The sequence below is a fragment of the Fistularia commersonii genome, chromosome 9 (assembly GCF_037954325.1).
Source record: "Fistularia commersonii isolate RoL2024-O1a breed Wild chromosome 9, RoL_Fcom_v1.0, whole genome shotgun sequence".
NCBI lineage: Eukaryota > Metazoa > Chordata > Actinopteri > Syngnathiformes > Fistulariidae > Fistularia > Fistularia commersonii.
Window position 1 is genome coordinate 14,397,698 of NC_141292.1, and position 25,676 is coordinate 14,423,373.

Below are 25,676 nucleotides of genomic sequence, written 5' to 3' on the forward strand. Positions count from 1 at the left end.
TTTCCACCACTTTGTCCTATGCTCTGCCTTTGTCCTCTTGATTTTCCTTGTTACCAGAGTCATCCCACAAACCACAACGCTATGCTGTCTGGCTATAATCTCACCTACAACTAATTTGTAGTGATCTCCTTCAGGTTACTGAGTCTATACAAGATGTAGTCTACCTGCGTGCTCCTACCTCCGCTCTTATGAGTTACCCTATGTTCCTGTTTTTTCTGGAAAAAGGTGTTCACTACAGCCATTTCCATCCTTTTTGCAAAATCTACCACCATCTGTCCCTCTGCGTTCCTATTCTGTATACCAAATCTGCCCATCACTTCTTCATCCCCTCCATTGCCTGCACCAACATGTCCATTGAAGTCTGGACCAATTACCACTCTCGTCTCTGGGGTTATTCTGCATCACTTCATCTAGCTCATTCTCGAACTTCTTCTTCTCCTCTGACTCACATCCCACCTGCAGGGCCAAACCACTAACAACATTGAGCATCACACCTTCAATTTCCAGTTTCAGACTCATAAGTCTACCTGACATTCTTTTCACTTCTAGGACGTCCCTAACAAACTCCTCCTTCAAGATAACTCCTACTCCATTTCTCTTCTTGTCAGTACCATAATAATACAACTTAAAGCCTGCTCCTAAGCTTCTAGCCTTACTTCCTTTCCACCTGGTCTCCTGGATACAAAGTATATCCACCTTCCTTCTCTGCATCATGTCGACCAACTCTCTACCTTTTCCTGTCATAGCCCTGAGAGTCAAAGTCCCTACTCTCAGTCCCAGGCTCTTTCCTTTCCTCCTCTCTCTCTGCTTCCAAACACGCACTCCTCCTCTTCTTCTTCTTGTTCTTCGACCCATAGTGGCCCAATTTCCATTAGTACCCTGTAGGTCATCAGTACCAATGGCAGTCATTGTTAACCCGGTCCACAACTGATCCGTTATGATATAGTTTTGGTTGACTCGCATGTTTGGTTTTGGCAAATATTTTACGCCGGATGCCCTTCCTGACGCAACCCTCTGCATTTATCCGGGCTTGGGACCGGCACAGGGAGACACTGGTCCGTGCCCCCCCAAGGCAGGCTTGGGCAGACACGGGCCAGTGCCGCCCTGAGGCTGCATTGGTCGCAGTCATGCCCATAACATGTTTAATTTTCAAGGTTTTGCTACACAGCAATTCCTTGTGTATGATAAGTTGCCCTCAACTTTGAGATGTCAGTCTGCACGTTCTCAGATTGCACATCTTGTGGACACAACTGTTAACATTTCAATTTTCACTTTTTCTTTCATCCTGCACATCCTGTTAATACTGTTTACATTATACTCTTTGTTAACCTTCTCCAGGCAGATGTTGCAGATTTGTGACAGCCAAATATCAGATTTTTCCTGCAACTACAACTTAATTTGAGCCTGAGAGGGTTAATTTATTTGTAACAACATGTTTAATATTTACTGATTTGTTTTTGACATATCTGGATACCTCTTCATAGAGATCTCTCACCGTAGCTGTGTCATGCAGTGATTGTAATACCAAAAATCTCTCCGGTCACACACAGGCTCTAGACCACTCCACAGATGAAAATTGATAGCTGGGCAGTAACAGCAGTGTCAGTGTTGTCATCCACAAGAGGGGTGTATGTGATGAAATCTTCTCCTTTTCCCCACAAGCTGTTTTTGAAGTCATGTCATGTCACATCAAGCACATCATGTATATGAAGAGGTGTTCAAGAAAATGTTCATCTTACAGCAGCATATGCCTTCATTTTTTAGTTAAGGATTAACTTGGTATTGAATCAGTGTTCCTACACACTGCTTGAGAAAACTGCAGTACAGCAACTTTATTCCTCTAGTTACCAAACCAGTACACTTTTCCTCCATCCTTTGGGCACCCTCTCAATATTTAAGGTCTTGTTGAATGCCCTAGTCAAAAAATACTCCATTGTCACCCCTCGTAGACATTCGTATACCTCAGGTATATCATCAGGACCAACTGCCTTTTCCGAGACGTCATCCTCTTCAGAAAGCGCTTCCTGACCACCAAGACACAAAAACTACATTTCATTTAGTTATGAAATACTTGTTGTCTAGATGTTTTTTTTTTTCAAATATATTTTTACGCCTAAGCAGGAAACAAAACACTAACAGAAATACAGTATTTCAAAATATTTATTCTTGTGGGTGGAAAAAAAAAAAACAGCCGTCGGTGAACAAGTACTTCAACATGCAGATACAAAATTGTGGGCGAAGGAATGCCCAGCGGAGACGAGGTTGGTCATCATCCCTTTCTCAGTAAAAAAAAAGACAAGGGCTCTAAATATGTCACTAAGGCAAAGTGTAACAGAAACAGTTTAGAACCTTCTAAAAGGTGTAGAAGAAAACTGCCGTCTGTCCAGATACTGCCAGAGAAATATGGTCTGACAAGGGGGAGGCAGCTTGTTGAGGCCCAGAGCCGCTCCCAACAAAAATACCATTTTTGCACCTTTTTGCAGTCAAGAAACAAGCGAAGGAGGAGTGCAGCAAACAGGAAGTTCAATTTTTTTTTATCTTTTCATAACATAATTCAATTCAAACCCTTTGACTTAAAAAAAAATATATATCTCAGGTTATAGGAGACAAAAGCAGTGAAATACTGGAAGAGTTTCCTGAACACACATATCTGTCAAACATCTTCATTGGAGTACAGTAACTTAGAAAACAAAGTACTACAGTACAGTTACACATTTCTGTGCTAATAGAAAAATAGCAGTACAAACAATGCATTTTCTTCTTCTCAATAGAAATTTCCCAGGAAGCCTTTAGATTTTTTATTTTACTTTTTCAGATTCAAGTGCATGTAAGTGGAACCACCGGGACGCAATGGTTTGGACTGCTTTTTGAGAAAAGTGGCAGACTGTTAAAGACTCGGACTGTAAAACAGAACCAAGGATCATTTCTTTCAACGCTACAAGAAAAAAAAAAAACTCCTACTCGGGGTGGCCAGCTTGGTCGGACTGATTAGTGCACCCACACCTGTATCCCTGGGACCAGGGTGAAGATTGCATCCTGTGATTTAAAGGGAACATGCATGGGTCATGGAGTTTTCCCAGGAAGTTCTGCCCTTTTCTGGAGTCTCATTGGCCCTGAATGACATATGCCGAGGCAAGAGTGACATGACTGTAAGCCTGTGCACAGAGAGGCACCATGTGTTGGCAGTAGCAAGGGACAGGGGCAGATCACGGTGGGGGAAGTGGATCGGTCTCAGCAGGTGTCCTTCGCTTGACTTGGCATCTTGCACATCATCAGGATCTGTTTCAAGGCTTTCTGGACGTCCTCATCCATCTGACCCTGGAGGGTCACAGTTGAAGAAGGGTAAATTAAGAACTGACACTGGGCAATCTATTGCCTACCTAAGACAGGACTGGCTTGTATGTTTTTTCCATTTTTTTTTCCCCAAAACATTTGTAAACAGCAATTGCTGTCTGTTTTTAAATTCAGGTATTAAAACTGTAGTACATTGTAGGACTGGGATCACCACACACACACACACACACGCACACGCACACGCACACGCGCGCACACACACACACACACACACACACACACGGTTTTTTTTTATTGAAAACGGCAAAGGCATTCTCTTCAAAGACAAGATAGTGGGGATATCAAAGATATCATTGTGGGGAAAAAAGAAAATTACTTGACTTTTATTTCCATTTGAACAAAAAGTGGCATGTCCAAATTACTCCCCGAGTATCACAAGCAACAGAAAAAGCTGAGGTTCTATGTGATTCCAAATCGTCAAAGCTGTTGTACAGCATCCTAACTACCCTGATTCATTGGGAATAACTGTTCTAATTAACTCAACAGGTGAAAACAGGAGGTTTCTGCAGTCGTATCATGAACAGTCATGGCCAAGATGAAGAAGCTCACTATGGAGCTACAGCTGAGCATTGCTGCTCCTCACAAGTCAAGAAAGGGTTATAGTGCCATATCTAAATGTTTTCAAGTGTCCGTGGCTATAGTGCAAAGTATTCTTAAAAATGTACTAGACACTGCACATAACTGGGTTCCACAGATGCATATCAAAGAGGACGCTTCCAAATAAGGCATCCAAAAGCCTGCTTGGTCTTTGCAAAAACTCATCTGGACCAAGAAGACTTACAGTCTTTTGTTTCATGGTCAGATGAAACAAAAACATACTTGTTTGGCCACAATGACGTAGCCTTCAATTGGTATAGAAAAAGAAGAAGCCTTCAACCACAAGAACACCATCCCCTCTGTCAGACATGGTGGTGGGGACCTACTGCTTTTGGGGGGAAGGTTCAGGCAATGGTCCAAGGAGCCTAATGAAGGTAAACAGCACCATGAAAAAAAGTGGAAGTAATCAGAATTATCAACATCAGATCAGACAGTCTGATGGAAAAAAAAAACAGTGGTTAGCAGACAAGAACCATTTGTGTTTTTGAGCAGCCCTGACTTAAATCTGTGGAGGGAGCTTAAAGATCAAGGTGATGGAGACCCTCTAACCTAAAAGACCAAAAAGGACGAACGCACAAAAATACCATTTGAGACATGCTGAAAGCTGGTTTGATTGCTGTAATAGCAAATCAAGATGTTTCTATTGATTATTGACAGGGGTATGAATAATTTTGGTCATGTCACGTTTTAGTCAAAAAGTAATTGACTACATAGAAGAGAAATGGAGTAGGAGTTATCTTGATGGAGGAGTTTGTTGGGAACATTCTGGGGGAGGGAGGTGTTAGAATGACTTGTGAGTCTAAAATTGGAAATTGAAGGTTTGATGCTCAATGTTGTTAATGGTTAGGCCCCACAGGTGGGATGTGAGTCAGAGGAGAAGAAGAAGTTCTAGAATGAGCAAGATGAAATAATGCAGAATAACCACAGAGATGAGAGAGTGGTAATTGGTCCAGACTTCAATGGACATGTTGGTGACGGCAATAGAGGGGATGAAGAACTGATGGGCAGATTTGGTATACAGGATAGGAACGCAGAGGGACAGATGGTGGTAGATTTTGCAAAAAGGATGGAAATGGCTGTAGTGAACACCTTTTTCCAGAAAAAACAGGAACATATGGTAACTTATAAGAGCGGAGGTAGGAGCACGCAGGTAGACTACATCTTGTATAGACTCAGTAACCTGAAGGAGATCACTACAAATTAGCTGTAGGTGAGATTACAGCCAGACAGCAGGATGACTCTGGTGACAAGGAAGATCAAGAGGACAAAGGCAGAGCATAGGACAAAGTGGTGGAAACTGAAAAGGGAGGAGTATTGCGTGGTTTTCAGGGAGGAGTTGAGAAAGGGTCTGGGTGGTCAGGGTGATCTTCCAGATGATTGGACAACTACAGCTAGTGTTATCAGGGAGACAGGTAGAAGAGAACTTGGTGTGTCATTTGGAACTAAAGTAGATAAGGAGACTTGGTGGTGGAATGAGGAAGTGCAGGAGTATATACAGAGAAAGAGATTAGCAAAGAAGAAGTGGGACACTGAGAGGACTTAAGAGAACAGACAGGAGTACAGGGAGATAAAAAGTAAGGTAAAGATAGAGGTAGCAAAGGCAAAACCAAGGGCGTACGATGACTTGTATGCTAGGTTGGATAGTAAGGAGGGTGAGAATGAGCTATACAGGTTGGTGAAGCAGAGGGATAAAGATGGAAAGGATGTACAACAGGTCCGGGTGATTAAAAATAGAGAGGAAAATGATTGACAGATGCAAGAAGAGTAATGGGAAGATGGAAAGTCCTTTGAAGAGCTGATGAATGTGGAAAATGAAAGAGAGGCCATCGTAGAAGAGGTGACTTGCAGATCACAAAGTAGCACAAATTAGTGAAAGTGAAGTGAGGAGGGCACTGAAGAGAGTAGAAATGCAGTGGGTCCTGACGATATTCCCTGTAGAGGTGTGGAAGTGGCTAGGAGAGGCAGGGGTAGAGTTTCTAACTTGTTTATTAAACAGGAAATTAGAGAATGAGAAGAGGTCAGCATTTGTGAACAGCTGTACGGCTTCATGCCTTGAAAGAGCACTACAGATGCAGTATTTGCTTTGAGAATGCTAATAGAGAAATACAGAGAAGACCAGAAGGAGCTGCATTGTGTTTTTGGAGACCGAGAAAAAGCATATGACAGGGTGCCAAGAGAAGAGCTCTGGAATTCTATGCGGAAATCTGGAATGGCAGACAAGTATGTTAGGCTGGTGCAGGACATGCATGCTTGCTTTGAGACAGTGATTAGGTGTGCTGTAGGAGTAACAGAGAAGTTCAAGGTGGAGGTGGGACTCCATCAGGGATCAGCTCTGAGCCCCTTCTTGTTTGCAGTAAGATGGACAGGCTGACAGATGAGGCTAGACAAGAATCTCCATGGACCATGATGCAAATGACATTGTGATCTGTAGTGAGTGCGAGGAGCAGAGAACAGGTTGAGGAAAATCTAGAGAGGTAGAGATACAGTTGTATGAAAAAGTTTGGGCACCCCTGATCATTTTCGTTTGGGCACCCCTGATCATTTTCAAGATTTTCCTTTATAAATCATTGGTAGTTCGGATCACCAATTGCAGTGAAATATATTATATAGCAGACAAACATAGTGATAGTTGAGAAGTGAAATGAAGTTTATAGGATTTATAGAAAGTTAGCAATAATTACTTGAACAAAAGTAGGCAGGTGCATACATTTGGGCACCCTTGTTGTTTTATTGATTTGAATACCTTTAGCACTGATTATTGGAACACAAAATTTGTTTGGTAAGCTCATTGACCCTTTACCTACATACACAAGTGAAGCCAATCATGAGAAAGGGTATTTAAGTTGGCCAGTTGCAAGTTGTTCTCTTTGCATCTTCTCTGAAGAGTGGCAACATGGGAGCCTCAAAACAACTGTCAAATGACCTGGAAAAAAAAGACTGTTCGATATCATGGTTTAGGGGAAGGATAAAAAAAGCTAGCTCAGAGATTTTAGCTGTTGGTTTCCACGGTGAGAAACATAGTGAGGAAATGGAGGACCACAGGCACAATTCTAGTTAAGGCCTGGAGTGGCAGGCCAAGAAAAATCTCAGATAAGCAGAGGCGAAGAACGGTGAGAACAGTCAAACTCAACCCACAGACCAGCTCCAAAGACCTACATCATGATCTTGCTGCAGATGGTGTCACTGTGCATCATTCAACTATTCAGTGCACTTTTCTCAAGGACATGCTGTATAGGAGAGTAATGCGAGTGCAGTTTTCCGATATAATCGACATACTTGCCGCCGTTGTCCGACGCCGATTTGCTGACTTTGAAGCTCAACGTTTGCACGTTTCATCCCCGACATAATGTCCAAGCTGCTCAGACGCTCTCTATGTTTGGCAGCACATTCCTGTGTGAACAACTGTTCTCTTTGATGAAGCTTAAGAAAACATCGCACAGGAGCCGTCTTCATGATAAGCACCTTCACTCAATCCTAAGGATTTCCTCATCTCAGAGCCTGACCCCGAACATTGATGAACTTGTACAAAAGATGAGACACCACCAAGTATCAGGGTCAGCCTCAGACAAGTGATTGTCAAAGGGGATGAACGTATTTTTAGTTTTCATTTCAGTTAAATTTTTACATTTGTTTCTACAAGTCATGTGATTTTTCTTTGAAGAAAGTATTGTTTTGTCTGTGTGCCATAGAGTTTTGTGTTTTAATTTGTGTTATTTATTTATATCTATTTTTCAGTTAATGGATTTATTTATCATTTAATGGAGTAATTGCAGATAGGAGCCATCAGAAAGAATACAACTGATTTGATTTATTTATTTTTATTTTTTCATTTTACTATTTGAAAGCAGTAATTGATATGATCCTATAGCAGCATGATATTGCATTTTCAGTTTATAATGCATGTAATTTCATTTATGTATTTAGGTCTTGGTTCAATAGGCTATGTTCAGTCACATCAATATGTTTTAATAAACACTGAATTAGTACGGCCCCCGGTTTGTAACAAATTTGTTTTTTTGCCCCTCCGTATCTTTGACACCCCTGGTTTAGAGGCTGTTATTTCTGCAAAAGGAGGATCTACTAAATATTGATGTACTTTTTCTGTTGGGGTAGCCAAATTTATGCACCTGCCTACTTTTGTTTAAGTAATTATTGCTCACTTTCTGTAAATCCTATTAACTTCATTTCACTTCTCAAATATCACTGTGTTTGTCTGCTATATGATATATTTAAGTGAAATTGCTGATCCAAACAACCAATGATTTATAAAGGAAAATCTTGAAAATGATCAGGGGTGCCCAAACTTTTTCATACGACTGTATGTGCTGGAAAGGATAGGAATGAAAGTTAGTTGCAGCAAGACAGAGTATATATGAGTGAATGAGAGGAACACGGGTAGAACGGTGAGGCTACAGGGAGTGGAGTTCAAGAAGTTGGAGGATTTCAGGTGCTTGGGATCAACAGTCCAGAGCAACAGATAGTGTGGAAAAGAGGTGAAGAGACGGATTCAAGCAGGTTAGAATGGGTGGAGAAAAGTGTTGGGCACTATGCGATAGAAGACTATCAGCCAGAATGAAAGGAAAGGTGTACAAGACAGTGGTGAGACCAGCGATGCTGTATCGCCTAGAAACAGTAACGATAACAAAAAGAAAGAAGGCAGAGCTAGAGGTCGCAGAGATGAAGATGCCAAGGTTCTCTTCGGGAGTGACCAGGATTGATAGGATCAGGAATGGGCTTTTCAGAGGAACAGCACGCGTTAGATGTTTTGGAAAGAAGGTCAGAGAAGCCAGAGATAGTTTGGTCATTCACAGAGGAGGGATAGTGAATATATTGGTAGACAAATGCCGGAATTGGAGCTGCTAGGCAAGAGGTCTCGAGGAAGACCAAAGACAAGATTTATGGACATGGTGAGAGAGGATATGAAGGTAGGTGGTGTGAGAGAGGAGGATCCAGAGAATAGGGTTAGGTGGAGAAGGTTGATTTAATGTGGCACCCCTGAAGGGAAAAGCTGAAAGGAGAAAAAGAAGAATTTAAGCCACAGTCAGTGACACTTGATTGCTTGTAGGGATTCAGTGGTGCCATCCCATTATTTTGGGGACAACTGATCAGCCAGCAAGAAAATAAACATAATTATTATTATTCTTCTTCCTCCAAACACAGTGAATGGAGTTAACACCAAAATGTTCTATTTGGGCTCATCTGACCACAAAACTTTCTCGCATAACTCCTCTGGATCATCCAGATGGTCCCTGACAAACTTCAGACAGGCCTTGGCATGAGCTGACTGAAGCAGGGTAACCTTCCATGAGATGCATGATTTTAAACCACATCTCAGTGTATTACTGTCATTAGCCTTAGGAAAGATGGTCGCAGCTGTCTTCAGGTTATTGACCAGCTCCTCCCATGTAGTTCTTGGCTGATTCTTCACCTTTCTTAGCATCATTGATACCCCACAAGGAGAGATCTTCCGTGGCGCCCCCATCCGAGCGATATTGAAAGTTATCATTAGCCTCTTCCATTTTCTGACAATAGCTCCAACAGTTGTTCTTTTTTCACCAAGTTGCTTGGCAATCGCTCAGCAGCCCGTCAACAATTTTGTCTCTTGTGTCTTTTGACAGCTCTTTGGTTTTACTCATGTTGGCTGCTAAACTTTTGACAGATTGTGGGGTGCACAGATGTCTTTGAGAAAGCTAACAACTTCAAATAGGTGCTACTCAATTAGAATGATGAGCAGAGTGTAGTTGTACTCTTAAAAAGCAGAGGACCAGGTCTTTGGGGCTCAGAAATCTGGCTGATAAGCAAGGGATCAAAATACTTATTTAACCCTGTAATTTACAAATTTAAAAGTAAATTGTTAAAAAAAATATACAATGTGATTTCCTTTTTTTTGTTCTGCCTCTCACGTTGGAAATGCACCAATGATGAAAATTTCAGACCACTCCATGATTTCTTACTGGGAGAACTTGCAAAATCACAGGGGGATCAAATACTTATTGACCTGACTGTGTGTGTGTTTGTGGTTATACACACACACACACACACACACACACACACACACACACACACACACACACACACACACACACACACACACACACACACACAAACACACAAACACACACACAAACACACACACAGAGTTGAGGAGGACCGAAATGTACCTGGACGGCATAGAGGAGATGCATCCTGTAGACAGACACAATCTCGTTGTGCTGCTTCTTCGACTCCTGTGAAACAACAGCAGGTCAGTCAGTGCCGGCTCCCCACTGCCGCACTGTGGGATGCTGGAAAATGCTCTCACCGCCAGCTGGTACTGCAGCTGCTTGACCTGCTGCTGAAGGGTCTCCAACTGCTGGCTCTGCTGCTGCCTCTTGGACGGGGAGGTAGAACTGTAGGAGAGCTGCGATAGGCTGTTCAAGGCATCCTTCAGCTTCCCCACCTCCCTGGACAGGTCATCTATCTGTAGACAAAAACACATGCAGGCTGTGGGTGAAAACAGTGCCGTGTGGTTCTACACTCAGATGATCAGCGTCAGTCTGACAAACCCTCTTGTTTTTCTCTCTCTCCGAGGCCACGTGGTTCTCCACCAACTGCTTGAGCTGACAGACGGAATCCTGGGATTCAGCAATCCTTGAGGTCAGCGTCTGGTTCTCTTTCTCCCTTGACATTAGCAGCTCCTGCAGGGCCTCCCGTTCTGCACTGTTCTCCCGGGCCTGGAAGAGGGTGCTTTGAAAAACTACAAATTGGGAATGTTGTGCCCACCATCTTTCCTACTAACACTTTAGCAACAATCCCACCCACCATGTCAGGATAAAATAAACAACACCTAAAAATATCAGATCTATGAATCTTCCTCACCTGCTGCCAGGCGTCTGCCGCCTCCAGAGCCATCTCATCCTGCTTTCTGAGAGCCTCCTGGAGGAGTTGCGTCAGGTGGTTCATCTCTCCCTCCAGCTGCTCACGCAGTGCCTTGTGCTCAGCCATTGGGATTGACTCATCAGGGGCGACATCCACTACGAGCCTTTAAATGGCAAGAGATGTTGATATATATGCAAAAAAACTCTCTTAGGAAAAAAATCTTTGCAGTTGCATTCCTTCCCTGCATTTTCTCATTGTACGCTAACGATTAAGTCCCGCCTCCCCGCACAGAACATATCAATCAACAACATGTGAAGATTTCTCAGCATTTTCCTCACCTGCTCTGCAGGGAGTCCACTTGCAGGGTTTTTTGTTGCAGTTGCTCCTTCAGGGACTCAGTCTGGTTCTCTAGCTCCTTGATAGCATTCCCTAGCGATGACATCACCTGTGTGTGGTCAGTGAGGGCCACTGAACTCTGTGCCTGAGCTTCGGCCTCCTGCCTCAGGAGGGAGATCTCCTCCTGAGCAGCCACCAGCTTCCGCTCTGCATCAGCCAGCGACGCCTGCGTCTCCCCCAACTGGCTGCTCAACACCTGGGCCTCCTGTTTTTGTTCCTCTGATGGGATAAGCGAGACTGCACTCCCCTCAGCGAGCTGCTTCTGCACGACGCAAAGCTGAACCTTTGTTTCACTGTAAGAATGCGAGAGCTCCACCAAGCGGCGCTGGAGCCCAGTGATGACCTCGCTTAGCTCGGACTTCATCTCTTCAAAGTCGTGGGCAGCGGCCTCCACAGGCACAGCCCCCTTCAGAGCCTCCTGAAGGGTATTTAAAGCCATGAATATACATGAAGAAGTAAATACAGGCATTGCAGAATGAGCAAGGCCTCCTTTACCTGGAGTGCCCGAACCTCTTCTTGCGCCTCATTGTACATCTCCTCCACTTGTGCTATCCTTTGTTCTTTCTCCTTCATACTCTGTCTTTCCTCCTCTGTCCTCCTCAGCACCTCCTCCAGTTGATGAACCTGCTGGCTCACCTTCTCCTGCTCATACCCAGCAAGCACCAGCTGGGATCTCAGCAGCTTTACTTCCTGTTCGAGCAGGGTCGCATGCCTCTGCTCTCCCCCCTCCCCCACTCCCACCCCACTGAGTTTGTGTACCTCCTCCACAGCCTGGTGGTACCTCTCTTGAGTGTCCGTGAGCTTTGCCTGCAGCTCAGCCAGACTCTCAATCAGCTCCTCCTCCCTCAGCCCCCTGCCCTTCTCACGTCCACTCCTTCCCTCAGGCCTCAGCTGAGCGAGCAGTGATCGATTCTCCTCACTGGTCTCCTGCAGCTTCAGTTGAACACTCTCCAGCGCCTGCCGCAGCAGCTGGATCTCCTCTCTGCTCCCTCCTTGCCCTTCCTCAACCACCGCCTCCTCCTCATCCTCCTCCTCATCCTCCTCGAGGCCTACAGACTCTCGCCTGAGAGGGTCACAGCTGGAGAAGTCCTCCCTGCCCACTGTTGATTCCAACTCGTCCTGCGTGGAGTGGAAGGAGGAGTTGGAGGCCATGCTGTCCGGGCGGCTGTTCTCATTCAAGTCCTTGTTTCCTTGGAATGAGGGATGCGTCTGGGTAGTGAGGAGGAGGAAGGAGTGGAACAGAGGCAAGAATGAAAAAACCCATGACAGGCGGTGGACTTTTCTTTGCTGCTTTTAATCTCAAGAATAGACATGATAAAAAAGGAATAGATTTAAAGTCAGGCACCTTTAATTTACTTGCAAGCTGCTGGTTTTCCACAGTAAGAGCAGCAATCTTGGCTTGCAGGGCAGAAACCAGAGCTGAAGATGCTGTTGCACTGTGATTGGCCTGTCAGGCATGCATGCACACACACACACACACGCACGCACGCACACACACACACACACACACACACACGGATGAGACAAAGACCACGAGCTCACCTGGTGTAAAAAACAAAAGCGAGTCGAGACTTGTTCGCAGCTCGGCTAGACCTCCTCCAAGAATGTTGGAGGTGAAGAGAGTTTGACAACATCTGTTGTTTCCACAGGAGTTTAAACAAGGGACACATGCTGCTGGTTCCAGATTTTAACAGCAAGCGAAACTTTGTAGAAAATTCCAAGAAAATAAAGTCCTGAACTGCACATCTGGATAAAATAGATGACTGATGTGTTTGAATACTCACAAAAGGTGTCATTCAAAATAAAGGCATGACGTCACTCAATTAGAGTAACCTTCTGGTCTAAACCACTGCATCCCCCTCAAGCCTGACCTGAATGTCATTGAAATGGGTGTAATCTTTTTAAAATCACCTTTACATCCAGTTCAGGACATGCTGCTCCTGCCGCAGTGGTCTGCTCCACCGTCTGCTTCAGGTCTTCAATTGTCTCCAGCAACATGTTTCTCTCCTCATGCAGCTTTGCAAATTCCTCTTTGACCCGATCCCCCTGGGTTAAGGGAAAGGGGAGGGGAGAGAAGGGAGGGTGTGGGAGGAGAGAAGCAAACGATAGACGAAAGGCGGAAGAAAGAGAAGTGCAGGAAAAGCTGTCATTCCTGAGGAAGGCAATAATTTATCTAACTGTTGCAAGATGTGTTTAAAAAATGATTTTGTGGGCTATATTCCTTGCATACTGTTAATATTCAGCATGGGGCTCTTTAGTGCTCAGAGAGTAAAACTATACGGATTGTTTTTATTTGTACTTTAAAATACAGGAATCCGTGCTACTGGGGCAAAACTTACAGAAACATCCTTCCAAGACATAGCCGTATCCCTACTTCCTTTTTTTTCTCAACAATAATTTATTCATGATTAGGTCATCTATCATAGATCATCACCTTGTAGTTTAATCTCTCTGGTGTGTTGCTCTTGACTGGGGGCAGGGTCTCTGAGGCGAGGACCAAAGAAGAGGCGGGTCCAGAGCGCTGGAGAAGAGTAACAAGGAAGCTGTGTTAGCGGTTTCACTCCATGTTAACTTTCTGTTATGGTTAGTTTGAAAATTGAAACCATGAAAAAAAAAAACAGGGCAGAACTTAACACACAAACACATATGCAGCTGTGAGACGACTTGACAGAGAAAAACAAAAGCATCATTAGATCAAAAGAACTGAGTCAGAGACAGGAAGACACTCAGACATGCTTTTTACCTGCAGCGGGCTAATAGGAGGTGGAGGTGCTTTTCGTTTTTTGGGAGTTGTGATCCGTTCATCACTTAGCTTAGCTACTTGATCATGCTGAGGGCAGGAGGAGGGATTGGGTGGAGGGGTGGAGGGGTGGAGGGGTGGAGGGGTGGTGGGGCGGCGGAAGAACAGGGAAGGCGACGGACAGTGAGAAAGAGATGTGAGATTCAGTGGCGGTTAGTAAAAAAGGAGAGACAATCAACAAGCACTTCAGTTTTACCCTAAGGGACTTTTTTCATGAGCTGATATATTAAAAAGGTGGCTCCTTAAATATGGCATATAAAGACACTACAGGAATGAGAAATTAATACAAGCTTTCCTTCAAATTTTTAGTAACTCTTCCTCAATGAAGCATATTATAGCAGTATAGGCCAATGCACCAAATTATCTATGACACCTTTGTTACACAGAAAAAGGTGTTCCTTGGGAGGGAAATAGGACAAGACAGAGAAAAGTATATTACCAGAGGACATCGAGGAGACCTTTCTGTACAAGGTGATGGGGTGGGCATGAAAAATAAATGGCAGAGAATCAATATTTCAAAGTTACATCTAAAAACAAAACCTACCTTCAATAACCCTTAGCACAAAAATTAAAGTCTCAGAAGTGAAACTCCAGCAGGAGGCAGTGTCTGCCAACTTTCAGAAATCTGGAGTAACTGAATTTTTGAGGTATAAACAAGGAATAAAACAAGAAAGGCAGCATGGAATTCTTTGCAACACATTTAAAAAAAATTAACTTAGAAACACACAGAAAAAAGTCCATATGAAAAAACTATGTAAATGACTGATTTTGCCCTTCATAACCCATACGAATACTGCTGGTATTTCTTTCTTCTGCTTCTCTATCTTTTTTTCCAGGAAATGTTAAAATCCACTGCCGACTTTTTTGTTTACCCAGTTCTATTACAAAATGTCTTGTACTGTGCATTGTTTTATTCTGTCACCATGAAATAGGGAGAAATGGCTGAAAAATGTCCTGACTCCTCCATATGTCTGGCACATATGAAGAATTGACAATAAAGCTGTCTTACTTAAGTCTTGCACTTTAAGGATTGTGGGTTCAATGCTGAGCAAATATAACACACGCTAATAAAAAAAAAATCCTAAAAACAAATATCTCAGTAGATTATCAGCAATAAGCAATCAACCCTTTCCTGTGACCTGCTCTCTTACCTGAGACCTGCTGCCTGCTCAAAGCGGCCACGAGGGCGGACCTAACCTCGGAGCAGGCAGGCAGTCTGGCGTAATGCCCAGCGTCATGCCCCTGTGAATCCACAACTGCCAGGTTGGCACCCCGCTGAACCAAAACCTCAACGGCAGCAGCAGCACCAGCCTCAGCGGCAATCATCAGGGCAGTCCTGCATATGTGGTTCCGATTAATGTGAAGAAATCAAACAATGCTACAAACCACACAAGGACTACAGAAAATAAACAGAAATGTTGCTCCTCTATCGTCCTCTATCATTAACATATATTTATGTATAAATAAATAATGTAATATTTCTCCAGGGCCCTGAACGTCCAATGGCCAGCTCCTACCGCCCACTGTTGTCAGCTGCATTGACATCAGCACTGCCATCCAATAGGGTGGCACAGGCCTCGGCGTGGTCATGTTGGGCCGCCAGATGCAGCGGGGTGAGTCCGTCCTGGCAGGCAGATGCACAAAAGCAGGCTCAGAGCACAAATTTAGAGCTTCAGAACTTCATGTAGTGTTTAAATGACCAGGATGTACCTCTCGATCCATCCAAAACCCAAGAGTACAACTCTGAACTTGACTGAAACCTACTAAATTAGGGGGTGTGCCAGTGGGGAGGGGAGAGCAAACAGGTAACAGGAGAGCTGAAAACAATCAGAGCATGGCCAATGGACAAATAATTTCTGGCAAGATTAAAAAAAAATATTTTTCCCCCTCTTAAACAGCTTCAAGGGAGTGCAAGTGATGATGCCATATGTGTGAAATCTTTAACATGCCGTAAATGAGCCGTAAGCCCTCAGAGCTAAAGGTTTAATATAAGAGTGTGGGGATCACAAAGCTCAAACAAGGCCTTTCAAAATAAGAGCCTGTCATAAGTTTCAACTTGAGACAGCAAAACGTCATCAAATTTAGAAGGCAAGGCTTTGGGGAGCAAAATGTTTAGTGATGCTAAAGGAGGAGGGGGAAAAGGGGCAGTGCATACTTCTCTCTCAGAATACTCTGATGTGTCCTTGTGAACTTTAAACACACACACATTGGCCAAGTGTGTGGCGCATCAGTGCAATGCAGACCACAGGTCTGCGGCTGGAGAGCAGTTTCCACAGCACAATGAACCTCTACCTCTCAGATAAACACACACGCCAATATGAATCAATCTTAAATGAGTGAACATGTCAGTTCGTCTGGATCCCTCGCAGTGTAACTTCATAGCTGGGACTTATTACTTTCTGCGGCAAGGATGATTTATAGGAAAGTGTATAAAAAAATTGTGGTCCTTGCTCAGAAAAAAAAAACTGCGTTTGTGTGATGCGGTAGAGGAGGTACGCACAGCATCCTTCAGGTCAACAGGACTCTTCAGTTCACACAGGAGCTGGACAGTCTGGATCTTCCCACTGGCAGCTTGCAATTAAAAAATTATTAAAAACATGAACAAAAATGCAGATTTAATCTATAGATGAATTCTGTGATAATCCAGACAGCTGGCTAATTCCGCCCGCCATGGCACCACAAATCCATTTCCTAAACAATAACAAGCATTTCCTTCACATACTGTTGGCAAGACTTCAACAACACCTCCTCCCAGCAGTCATAGTTCACATTGAGGCCAGGACCCCCTATCCCCCCAACATTGAAAATGAAGTCTAATGTGGCCAGAAATTTCCTGGAGAAAGCAGGTTAATCTTCGATGAAAAGGATCTCTGTGGGGTGAACCTTAACACTTACCAGCGTGATGGAGGGAAGTCTTTCCTGAGCCGTCCACAATGTCCACAGGACATTTCTTCTGGAGGGAAGACAGGAAGTTTGTACAGAGAAAATAAAAGAATGATGGTGAAGGGGAAAAAAAAAACAGATTCTTTTAAATCATTTTGGTCATTGATCATTTCCAGAGTTTAATATTTCCAAAAATGCGTTCACAGAAACGCACACTTGACAAAACATGGCCATACAATTTCTCTCTCTCTCTCTCTCTCTCTCTCTCGCTCTCTCCCTCTCTCTCTGCCTCTCCCCCTCCCTCCTTCCCTCCCGAGGCTGAAAGTAGAGTTGGAAACACAAACAATTCCTTTATTCAATGCTGACAGATGATAGCGTTGTAGAGTATTGGGAACAGGGGATGATTACATGTTTATTACACTATGTACACTATGAGGCCAATGAGCATTTCACTTGGTTTGCCCTGAAGACCTGGGACCATTTTGTAACCAGACGATAGACAGTCATGAGACTATTAAGTCAGCAGGTCAGTCTGGTGAGGCCTACATTTGTGCATGTGTGTGTGTGAGAGATCGTGTATATAGCTTGAGTGATATCCAACATCTTGAATGAGTAATGTTCGATTTTTTTTCTTTTGTTCCATTTCTTCCGTGTCTCATTTTCAAAAGTTTAAATTAGCCTCCTCTCCTAACTCTCTTCTTTTATCTATAACACTAGGTTCTGCCATTTGGTACAATTTACCAAGGGCTGTCTCAAATGTATGTAACTTAGTGAAAATTTAGTGAAATATTGAGCAGCCCCACATATCCCACTTTTTCCTAAAAGTGTGTCAGGGACAACCCCGTAGTGTTAGAAATAGTAAATGAAGCCAGACGTTAAAAAATGTATGTATGCCTTAAAGCACCTGTAGCTACAACTTCCTCGCAGAGAGAATACAGTATCTTTAGTGCTACAGTAAACCCTCGCTATAATACTGTTTATCTTTTGCATCTTCACTTCCCAGATTTTTTTAGTGCAGTTTTTTTAATGCTGTTTTTACAGTACAGTATGCTGTGTTCTGCATCCTAATTGGCTAAATTACGGCAGACCAGTGTCAAAAATCTCCGCACCTTGTCCCTGTAGAGCTTGCCAAATTTACATTTGCAAATTTTCTCCATGGCAAAACCTACAATGTCGACGAAACATTATGCACCAGCAAAGGCACCTGACAACACCCCCAAAAGGAAGGGAGAGATGTTACCTATCGCAGAAAAAGTTAAACTTCTGGACATGCTGAATTAAGGTAGAAGCTATGGGACTGTAGGGCGCCATTACAAAATAAATGACTCTTGTGTTAGTTACATAAAGGAGGAGAAAAAGAACATAAGGACGACAGCAGCAATACGTTTTAACAAGGATGCAAAAGGGTTGTGACTATCTGCAACAAGACCATTGTAAGGATGGAGTCTGCTTTAGCTTTGTGGATTAATGACTGCAGGAAAAAGAACATTATGCTGGATACCAACATTATCCGGACAAAAGCTAAAAAACTTTATGAAACCTTTGATGACAGCGGTGACATTCGTGACAGCGCAGAGGAGGATGATCTCGGGCTATCGATGAATGCAGTTTCCTGCCCATTTACTGCAAGCACGGGCTGACTACTTTGCAGATTTCGCCTATCGCAGCTTATTTTTAGAACGTAACCCCACAACAAACAAGGATTTACTGTATTCATTTCATGTTTACAGATCAAAATATTGTACAGTAAGGGTGGCGTGGCACAGGAGGGATTGCAATCATCTTTGGAACCGAACATTGCAATCATTTTTGAACCAAACATTCCTGATTCGATTCTGGCTCCTCCAAGTGTGTCGAAGTGTTGTAGAGCAAGACACTGAACCCCTAACTGCTCCCCTGCCACTGGTTGACAGCAGCCTACTGCTCATGGTTCATCAATGATGGGTTATTTGCACAGAATGAATTTCCCCATGTGAATTCATAAAAGATGGATTATTTATTATTTCTTGTGTTACTATGGCAAATACTATTATTGTGATAGAGTTGCTCCATAATTTATACATCGACTGTGATAGTATTGAGAGAAGGCAGCGACGTAGGCATCACCTTTGCTAATTTCAATTTTACATGAGAGAAGGATGGTGTGAAATGCCGTTCAGACTCCCCCGGTGCAATTCACATCTTCAGTCATCTAAAGGAGATCCAGACTCGCCATAAAAGGGGACACCTTTCATCAATTCACTTCGCAATTTACCTCGGGCCACATTCTTTTTAGTAATGTGATTGTCAAATCTAACCGTTATAGACAGATACAACTCCTAGGTCGCTCCCAGGGGTAATCCCCTATGCATAAACGCATCAGATATCAACGACTACAAACTGTCCCTTTGTTGTTTTCAAAGCTGTAGCTAAGTTATCAATAAAACATAAAACATGAATAGGAAAAGTTAGTCTGAGGCAGTCCCTCCCTCTCTATTTGAGTGTGCACCACAAGGCCATCATTTGGTTGGAAAATCAAGAAAGATGGCACAGTTTGGAATGTGAATTGCATGGGTAGTCAGGATAATTCAGAAAATTTGGGCAGAGTTGCTGACGCAACACCAAATGTCTGTGTTATAAAGTAAAAGAATGATAATTTCTGGCAGTTTTAGGTAATCAGTGTAACCCAAAGATTCTTGTGTTAAAGTTGTAAAAGTATAAACACTAAGCTATTGCCACACAGTGGAAAAAAAACTATCACACAATAGGGGGAGTTTCTGGATTGAGTCCCAACATCCTCAGACACTCCATGAATAGCAGCAGGGTTCCAATTGACACTATTGTCCAATATCATACTGACAGTATAAATTAATTTTCTAATTTTTCTCCTCCTGGTTCTCACCTGTATCAGTTTTCTGCAGCAATCCACATGATTGTTTCTGGCCGCCAAGTGTAACGGATTAAATCCTGTCAATTTATCAGATTACAGAGATTACACATTGTTTTCCTGACACAAAATTTTAAAATGCATAAAATAAAAATCTCAGGGCTATTGACATCCACTGATCTGCTGAGATCAATCTCAAAACTGTAAATGATGCAAGATAAACAGGTCCTTAAGACTAATCCTCGTGTCACAACCCACCTGCGGCATCTGTGATGGATGGGTCAGCACCATGTGCCAAGAGGACAGACAGGCAGTCAATCTGCCCCCGACTGGCTGCAACATGGAGCCTGGCATCCAAGGAAGAAACAACAGAGTAGAAAAGAGAGCAGGTTAGACAAGTGCGAGATCGCAAGACACTGGTTTTTCTGCACACTTGGCAGGATGTGTCTGTGTGTGTGATTGTGTTCTTTTGGGGGGGGGGCACAAGGCCAGGCAAACATTGGACCAGAGGCAGAGGTAAACATGTCACAGGTTTGCACATAGACAGCCATTCACTCATTAGTCCATATCTAGGGACAATTTAAGAGTCTTAGATGAACCTGCTGACAGTTTTTAAGGCTGAAAACAGAGAACATGAAGAGAACTGAGGATTAACCTACACAGGCACAGGGGAGAACATTGATACGCTAACCTCTTGCTGTGAGGTACGAGTGCTAAACGCATTAGCTCTTGTGATATCAATTGGAAAAATCCAAACATTCAAACGAATGTGATTCAGACCCTCAATAATCTTAGGAATATAACCCACTTGCAAAAGTTCCCTTTCAATTCACAGCGAGGCTTCACAGCCCCTTCAGGCAAAAGGCTAGGTTAACTTGGACCGAACATCCCCCAAATTATTAATCAAAACACAACAACCAGAGTTACCTGAATCCTTTAAAATTTCTACAGACAGGTGATGGATGATGATGCGGGCTTGCAAGTTAAATCAAATCCCATAAAACCAGGGACGTTTTTTTTTTTTTTTATTATACTTTATTAATCCCTTGCAGAAATTTCTCACTGCATGAGGAGTTTGTTATGATTTTTGTCTTAAATGTCTTCTATGGAACTGAAAGAAAGAGAAACAAAACTTGTCTAGAAGTGTACAAATCAACAATTTCAACAATTTTCAAGCAATGACTATTTTCCGCACTAGAAGGCGCACTATAAGGCGAATTTCAGGCCCACCTTCAATGAATGGTCTGTTTTAGAGCCGTTTTCATATGTAAGGCGCACCGTAGTGGCTGGGGTTGCGTTATCCATCCACTAGATCAGTGCTTCTCAATTATTTTCTGTTACGCCCCCCCTGGCAAGAAGAAAATTCGCGCACCCCCACTCTCCGCCACGACTATGAATAATATCATTTGTCTATAAAATTGTTATAAGTACACCTCTGTATAAAATTATATCCCTATTAACATTAAACAAAAAAGAAAGAAATGTAGTTCAAATAACAACAAAGAATAACATAATTAACATCGTTTCTAGTCTGTAACAGACACAGTAAACACACCGGTCTTTCCTCGTCTCCCACTGTAATCACAGTGAAGCCAAGCGCTATTCGTCCTACTTCCTCGTCTTAGCTTTCGGGTGACTTTCTTTTGTCTCATTGTCTTCGTCTCTCTCAGAATTTCTTTTCATCCCTTTAAAAAAAAATCATGTTGTCTCTTGAGGGTTTGTTTACTGCACTTCATACCGCCTCCTCGGTGCAAAAAAACCCTACACCATAGAGCTAATAGCCCCTGCGCATACCTCTGACAATGAGCGCCACTGCCAACTACTGTAGTGGATGTGCAATTACACTGTAATTCTAGTACGGCAAAAAAAAGCATGTTCACGGGGTGACACGCGCCCCCCCCCCTTGGCATCGCACCGCGCCCCACTATTTGAGATGGACTGCACTAGATGAAGCTGCACTAAATGTAATGTGAACAGAACATTCAGATAAGTTGGTCAGTGAAACTTCATTAATAGAATACAGACCAACGTTCTGTGGCAACTCTTACTCCCAAAACAACATAGTGCATTCACAATAAAGTACCATATGTACCAGTAGCTCTTATCGGTATTAGCGCCGCCTTCGTTGAAAACATTGTTTTTCCAACTCCATTTGTCACAGTTCAAAGCTTTTCATAAAACGAAAGCACGAAGGGCCGCCTCTAAATTAAAAAATTGATGTTCATATCACGAGCTAGCGCTGTTGCCTTCATTCAAATAGTGACTGTAGAGACGCTTCTACTTGCTGCTCTCTGTTCAACAAACCACTGTTCAATTTGTCCTCCAACTGTGCCCATCTCATGTTGTTTCCTCTGAAACTCTGTTTAGTTTTCTTTACTTGGCACAGGTCATCTTGTTGCTTCCTCCATTCCCGTACCATTGATTCATTGATGAAGCTGCTCTGTTCCCCTGTGCTACTATGTGACTGATTGCCTTGAGTTTGAACTCTGCGTCGTAAGTGTGTCTCTTGAAAGGTGCCATTTTGGAATCTTTATACACACACACACAAGTGGTGTGGGACTGGAATTCCACTTTCCTGTTTTTTTACCGCTTCAAGTTCGGCGATGCCCTCTGACTGTGGTAGCCATAATTAACAAATATTGATCCATGTATAAGGCGCATCAGATTATAAGGCGCACTGTCGGTTTTTGAGAAAATTCATGGCTTTTAGGAGTGCCTTATATTGCGGAAAATACGGTACTTTAAGCCTCAAACTGCCAGGTTTTAACAGCATTTCTCAGAATTCAAATTCCTCTGTATTCACTTCAAGTGTGTCTGGTAAACAGAGTATAGCGTTGTAAACTAACCAGCCTTTGTTTGAAATCTGTCTTCAATGGGTGTGCACACCCTCAATCGACATCCCCCTTTTTCAGCTCATCTGGCTACAAAAAAAACACACTCTACCCAATACACTCTCTCATGCCTTCTGATCAGGTTTTATCACCATAGAGATGGCCAGAGCTCCTCCTTTGTCCGCGGTGAAAGAACAGCGCCGTTGCATGCACCAAGGGGATGAGGGTGTAAAATATCTTTTCAAACCTTTTTCAAAGTGTTTCTTGAAGTCGCTGATCCAACAAATAAAGACAGTTTCCCTCAAATCCTTGCGTCTGTGTTTGTAAGTGACTATTTAACCAACAAACTTGAAACTTTGAACATATAATTCAAATCTTTTTTCCATAAGTTTTTTCGTCAGCGTGGCAGATCTGAATCTATCTGCTCCCTGTGGTGAAAAATACATGCTGGGGAAACATGGCCGACAACCACTTGGCTTGCCATGTTTCTCCAAGCAATTCATCCCCACCTTGCACCACCAGGGGGGCAAAAGAGTGTAAAGTGGTTAATGTTAAGTAGAATTGTGGGGATGCTCACGCTGATTTGCCCTCGGTGTCCAACTTGCCAGGACTGGTGCCTTTTTTGGCAAGAAGAGAAGCCACCTTCTCCGCCTCACCATGCTCCACCGCAGCCAGGAGGCGCTCATCATTTTTGTTCCACTCATTGGCCTGGTGGTGTTTGGGAAGACAGGGAGAGAGGTGGGGGTACAAGAGTACATTCATTAATAAAAGTAAATAATATAAAAAAGTAAATAAATATATGGCCATTATATCAACGGTCTCATCCTATTAAACCTTTTGTATGGATTACTTCAGTACTCAAGTATATTGTACCAACAGGACCTGCCGTAACATATCGTCATCTTGTAATTATATGTGTGATGTGTGGATAGTGTGTTTGCTGTCCTTGCTTTGATTCCACTGTTGCTGTGACTTATGAGGTGTACAGGGGATGCAGCAACAAGCTTGCGGGGGGGTCAGGGGGTTTGAAGTGCATGAGGGAAGAGCTCTGTGCATGTTGGTATGGGTTATGGCCACAATAATAGATCAATGTAGTAGAGCCAGTGATTGTATATTGAGAATAAAACTGTCCTGTTTAGAGGGCAAATGTTTACGTTGTATATGTGGTAAGACCAACAAAGCAGTATGCCGCACGTAATATTCAGCGCTGTCATATTATTTAAAGACACACTGGCATCCCTGCATCCAAAACTGCAAGAAAAACAAGATTAAAAAAAAAACACAAATGTACACACACAGCCTTAAACATTTGCTCCTCACTACCATAAAAGTAGGAGATAAAAACTCTGCCTTCCATTTTGATTATTCTGTTCTACGATGGAAGGGAGTGTGGGATAAAACACGCTAGGCTGTGGTGAGAACACCTTTACCTTTCAAGTAGTCTGGTTGAACAAAAACTCAAAATTCAGTCAGTTATGATGATCCCACTAGTGACCCAAATATTAGAAAATAATACACCGTAATAAACATGTTTTAAGAAATACTCAAGCATTTATCCTGTTAGCTGAAAGAATTTGAATCTTGGCAGCTCCTGTTCATTAATCTGATCCCAAACAACCAAAATCCCTCCACCTGTGCATACTGGGACACAGTACAGTATTACACATAACCCAGAGGCTCACTGGCCTACAAGGCAACAAGGAGACAAACTCCTTGACTCGACAGAACTGTACTCTATTTCAGGCTGGAGATATACCGACGCAGCAGCAGGTGGTGTAAATAGCTCAGCTGGCAAACACTCAGATGCAGGCACTACAGTTCATCTAATACAATTTCTGCTGTGGGGTGGATGGTTGGGTGACAATGACCTAGTGGGCGCCATGGACTCAATGCTGAGAAGAAAGTTTTTGACAAACACAAGACAAACATGGAAAGATGATTTTTGTCCAATTGTGAGTGGACACACACACACACAAAAGCACATGCACTCTTGAAAGCCTTGTGATTGGGCCTCAAAATACCAGGGAAAGAGGTGAGATGGCATCTGCTGGTTAGAGTCTAAGGTGAGCAAAGTAATAATTTAGGCCTCCTGGCTAAGATAAGCTGAGCTAAGCTAAAATGAAGCTGATCTCCCAATTGGTGGGCCTACGTCCCATAATATCCAAGACCAGTAAAACATACATCCACTTTTGGTGTTGTATCCTGATAGTTAGTGGGGGCATTCTCTTTCCCTGTTTTTCTTTTTTCCTTTTGAACAGCTAGTTTTAACGGCTAATTACGGTGTTGTATCCAGATAGTTAGTGGGGGCATTCTCAACATTCTGTATGTTTTTCTTTTTTCCTTTTTAATGGTTAATGGCTAACATCCTGGGTTAAGACATCCATGATGGTACATACACATGTGAATTTACAAACGTATATAATCTTAAATTACAACAGTCCCTGGGGCCCACAGGCTAGGCAGTGCCCAGCTGGTGGAAAGACAGCCTACTTAATGACATCAGATTTAAGAAAGCGTGACAATGGCCAGATGAAGAGTTGAGAAGTTTACTGTTCAGCTGACAAGAAATACCTGGAGGCTCTCTATCACATATGCACAAATGGAAAAAAAATGGTTATCCTCCATTAATGAAAGATAAACCCACAATTATCACTGATATAACTGACAAGTTATAATAAATAAAAATTTACAGATGAAAATCAAACTTTTCTTTTGAATTATAGTACAAAAGAATAGCTGAAAAAAAAACCTAATAAAACTGTCCCAAATAAAATTGAAGGTAACTTAAGCTTAACATTTTGTAGCACACACTTTTGCAACCAAACAATTTCTGTAATTGTCAATTTTGGCATACATGCATTGATGTTGGAATTCTTTTTATTAGCTGATCACCTATAAAGAGTTCAAACTCTTTAGAGATGACTGTAAAATTCCTAGGGATCTACTTGGATTCTTTTTTCTCCACATTTAAAAGATACACAAATAATTTTTTTCCCCACATTTTATTCATGAGATCTTTTTGTATTTTTAATACTTCATTGAAAATCAGGCAATGCTTCATGTCACATTTATGCAAAAAATATGTAAAATT

General features: G+C 42.7%; 1 protein-coding gene and 1 pseudogene across 5 annotated transcripts in view; one reads left to right on the forward strand and one right to left on the reverse strand.

Annotated features, from left to right (window-relative positions):
• Positions 1-2,144: 2,144 nt before the first annotated feature.
• The window catches only part of rai14 (retinoic acid induced 14), a 42,562-nt gene continuing 19,030 nt past the window's right edge, over positions 2,145-25,676 (reverse strand). Inside the window, exons 3-21 of one of the 5 annotated variants that reach the window (XM_086152649.1) lie at positions 23,163-23,293; positions 20,013-20,101; positions 19,770-19,834; positions 16,901-16,955; positions 16,506-16,576; positions 15,523-15,629; positions 15,157-15,341; positions 14,445-14,467; positions 13,949-14,035; positions 13,640-13,726; positions 13,117-13,251; positions 12,551-12,652; positions 11,701-12,414; positions 11,148-11,623; positions 10,810-10,972; positions 10,497-10,664; positions 10,253-10,411; positions 10,113-10,178; positions 2,145-3,318 (exon numbers count right to left, since the gene is read on the reverse strand). In XM_086152649.1, the coding sequence (XP_086008775.1) occupies positions 3,232-3,318; positions 10,113-10,178; positions 10,253-10,411; positions 10,497-10,664; positions 10,810-10,972; positions 11,148-11,623; positions 11,701-12,414; positions 12,551-12,652; positions 13,117-13,251; positions 13,640-13,726; positions 13,949-14,035; positions 14,445-14,467; positions 15,157-15,341; positions 15,523-15,629; positions 16,506-16,576; positions 16,901-16,955; positions 19,770-19,834; positions 20,013-20,101; positions 23,163-23,293 (2,970 nt within the window). In that variant the 3' untranslated portion in view covers positions 2,145-3,231. Of the gene's footprint in view, positions 3,319-10,112; positions 10,179-10,252; positions 10,412-10,496; positions 10,665-10,809; positions 10,973-11,147; positions 11,624-11,700; positions 12,415-12,550; positions 12,653-13,116; positions 13,252-13,639; positions 13,727-13,948; positions 14,036-14,444; positions 14,468-15,156; positions 15,342-15,522; positions 15,630-16,505; positions 16,577-16,900; positions 16,959-19,769; positions 19,835-20,012; positions 20,102-21,309; positions 21,431-23,162; positions 23,294-25,676 lie in introns of those variants that run through there. The other 4 variants (XM_086152648.1, XM_086152652.1, XM_086152650.1 and 1 more) reach the window with 4 other exon arrangements.
• Positions 5,065-6,092, forward strand: LOC147231322 (uncharacterized; annotated as a pseudogene).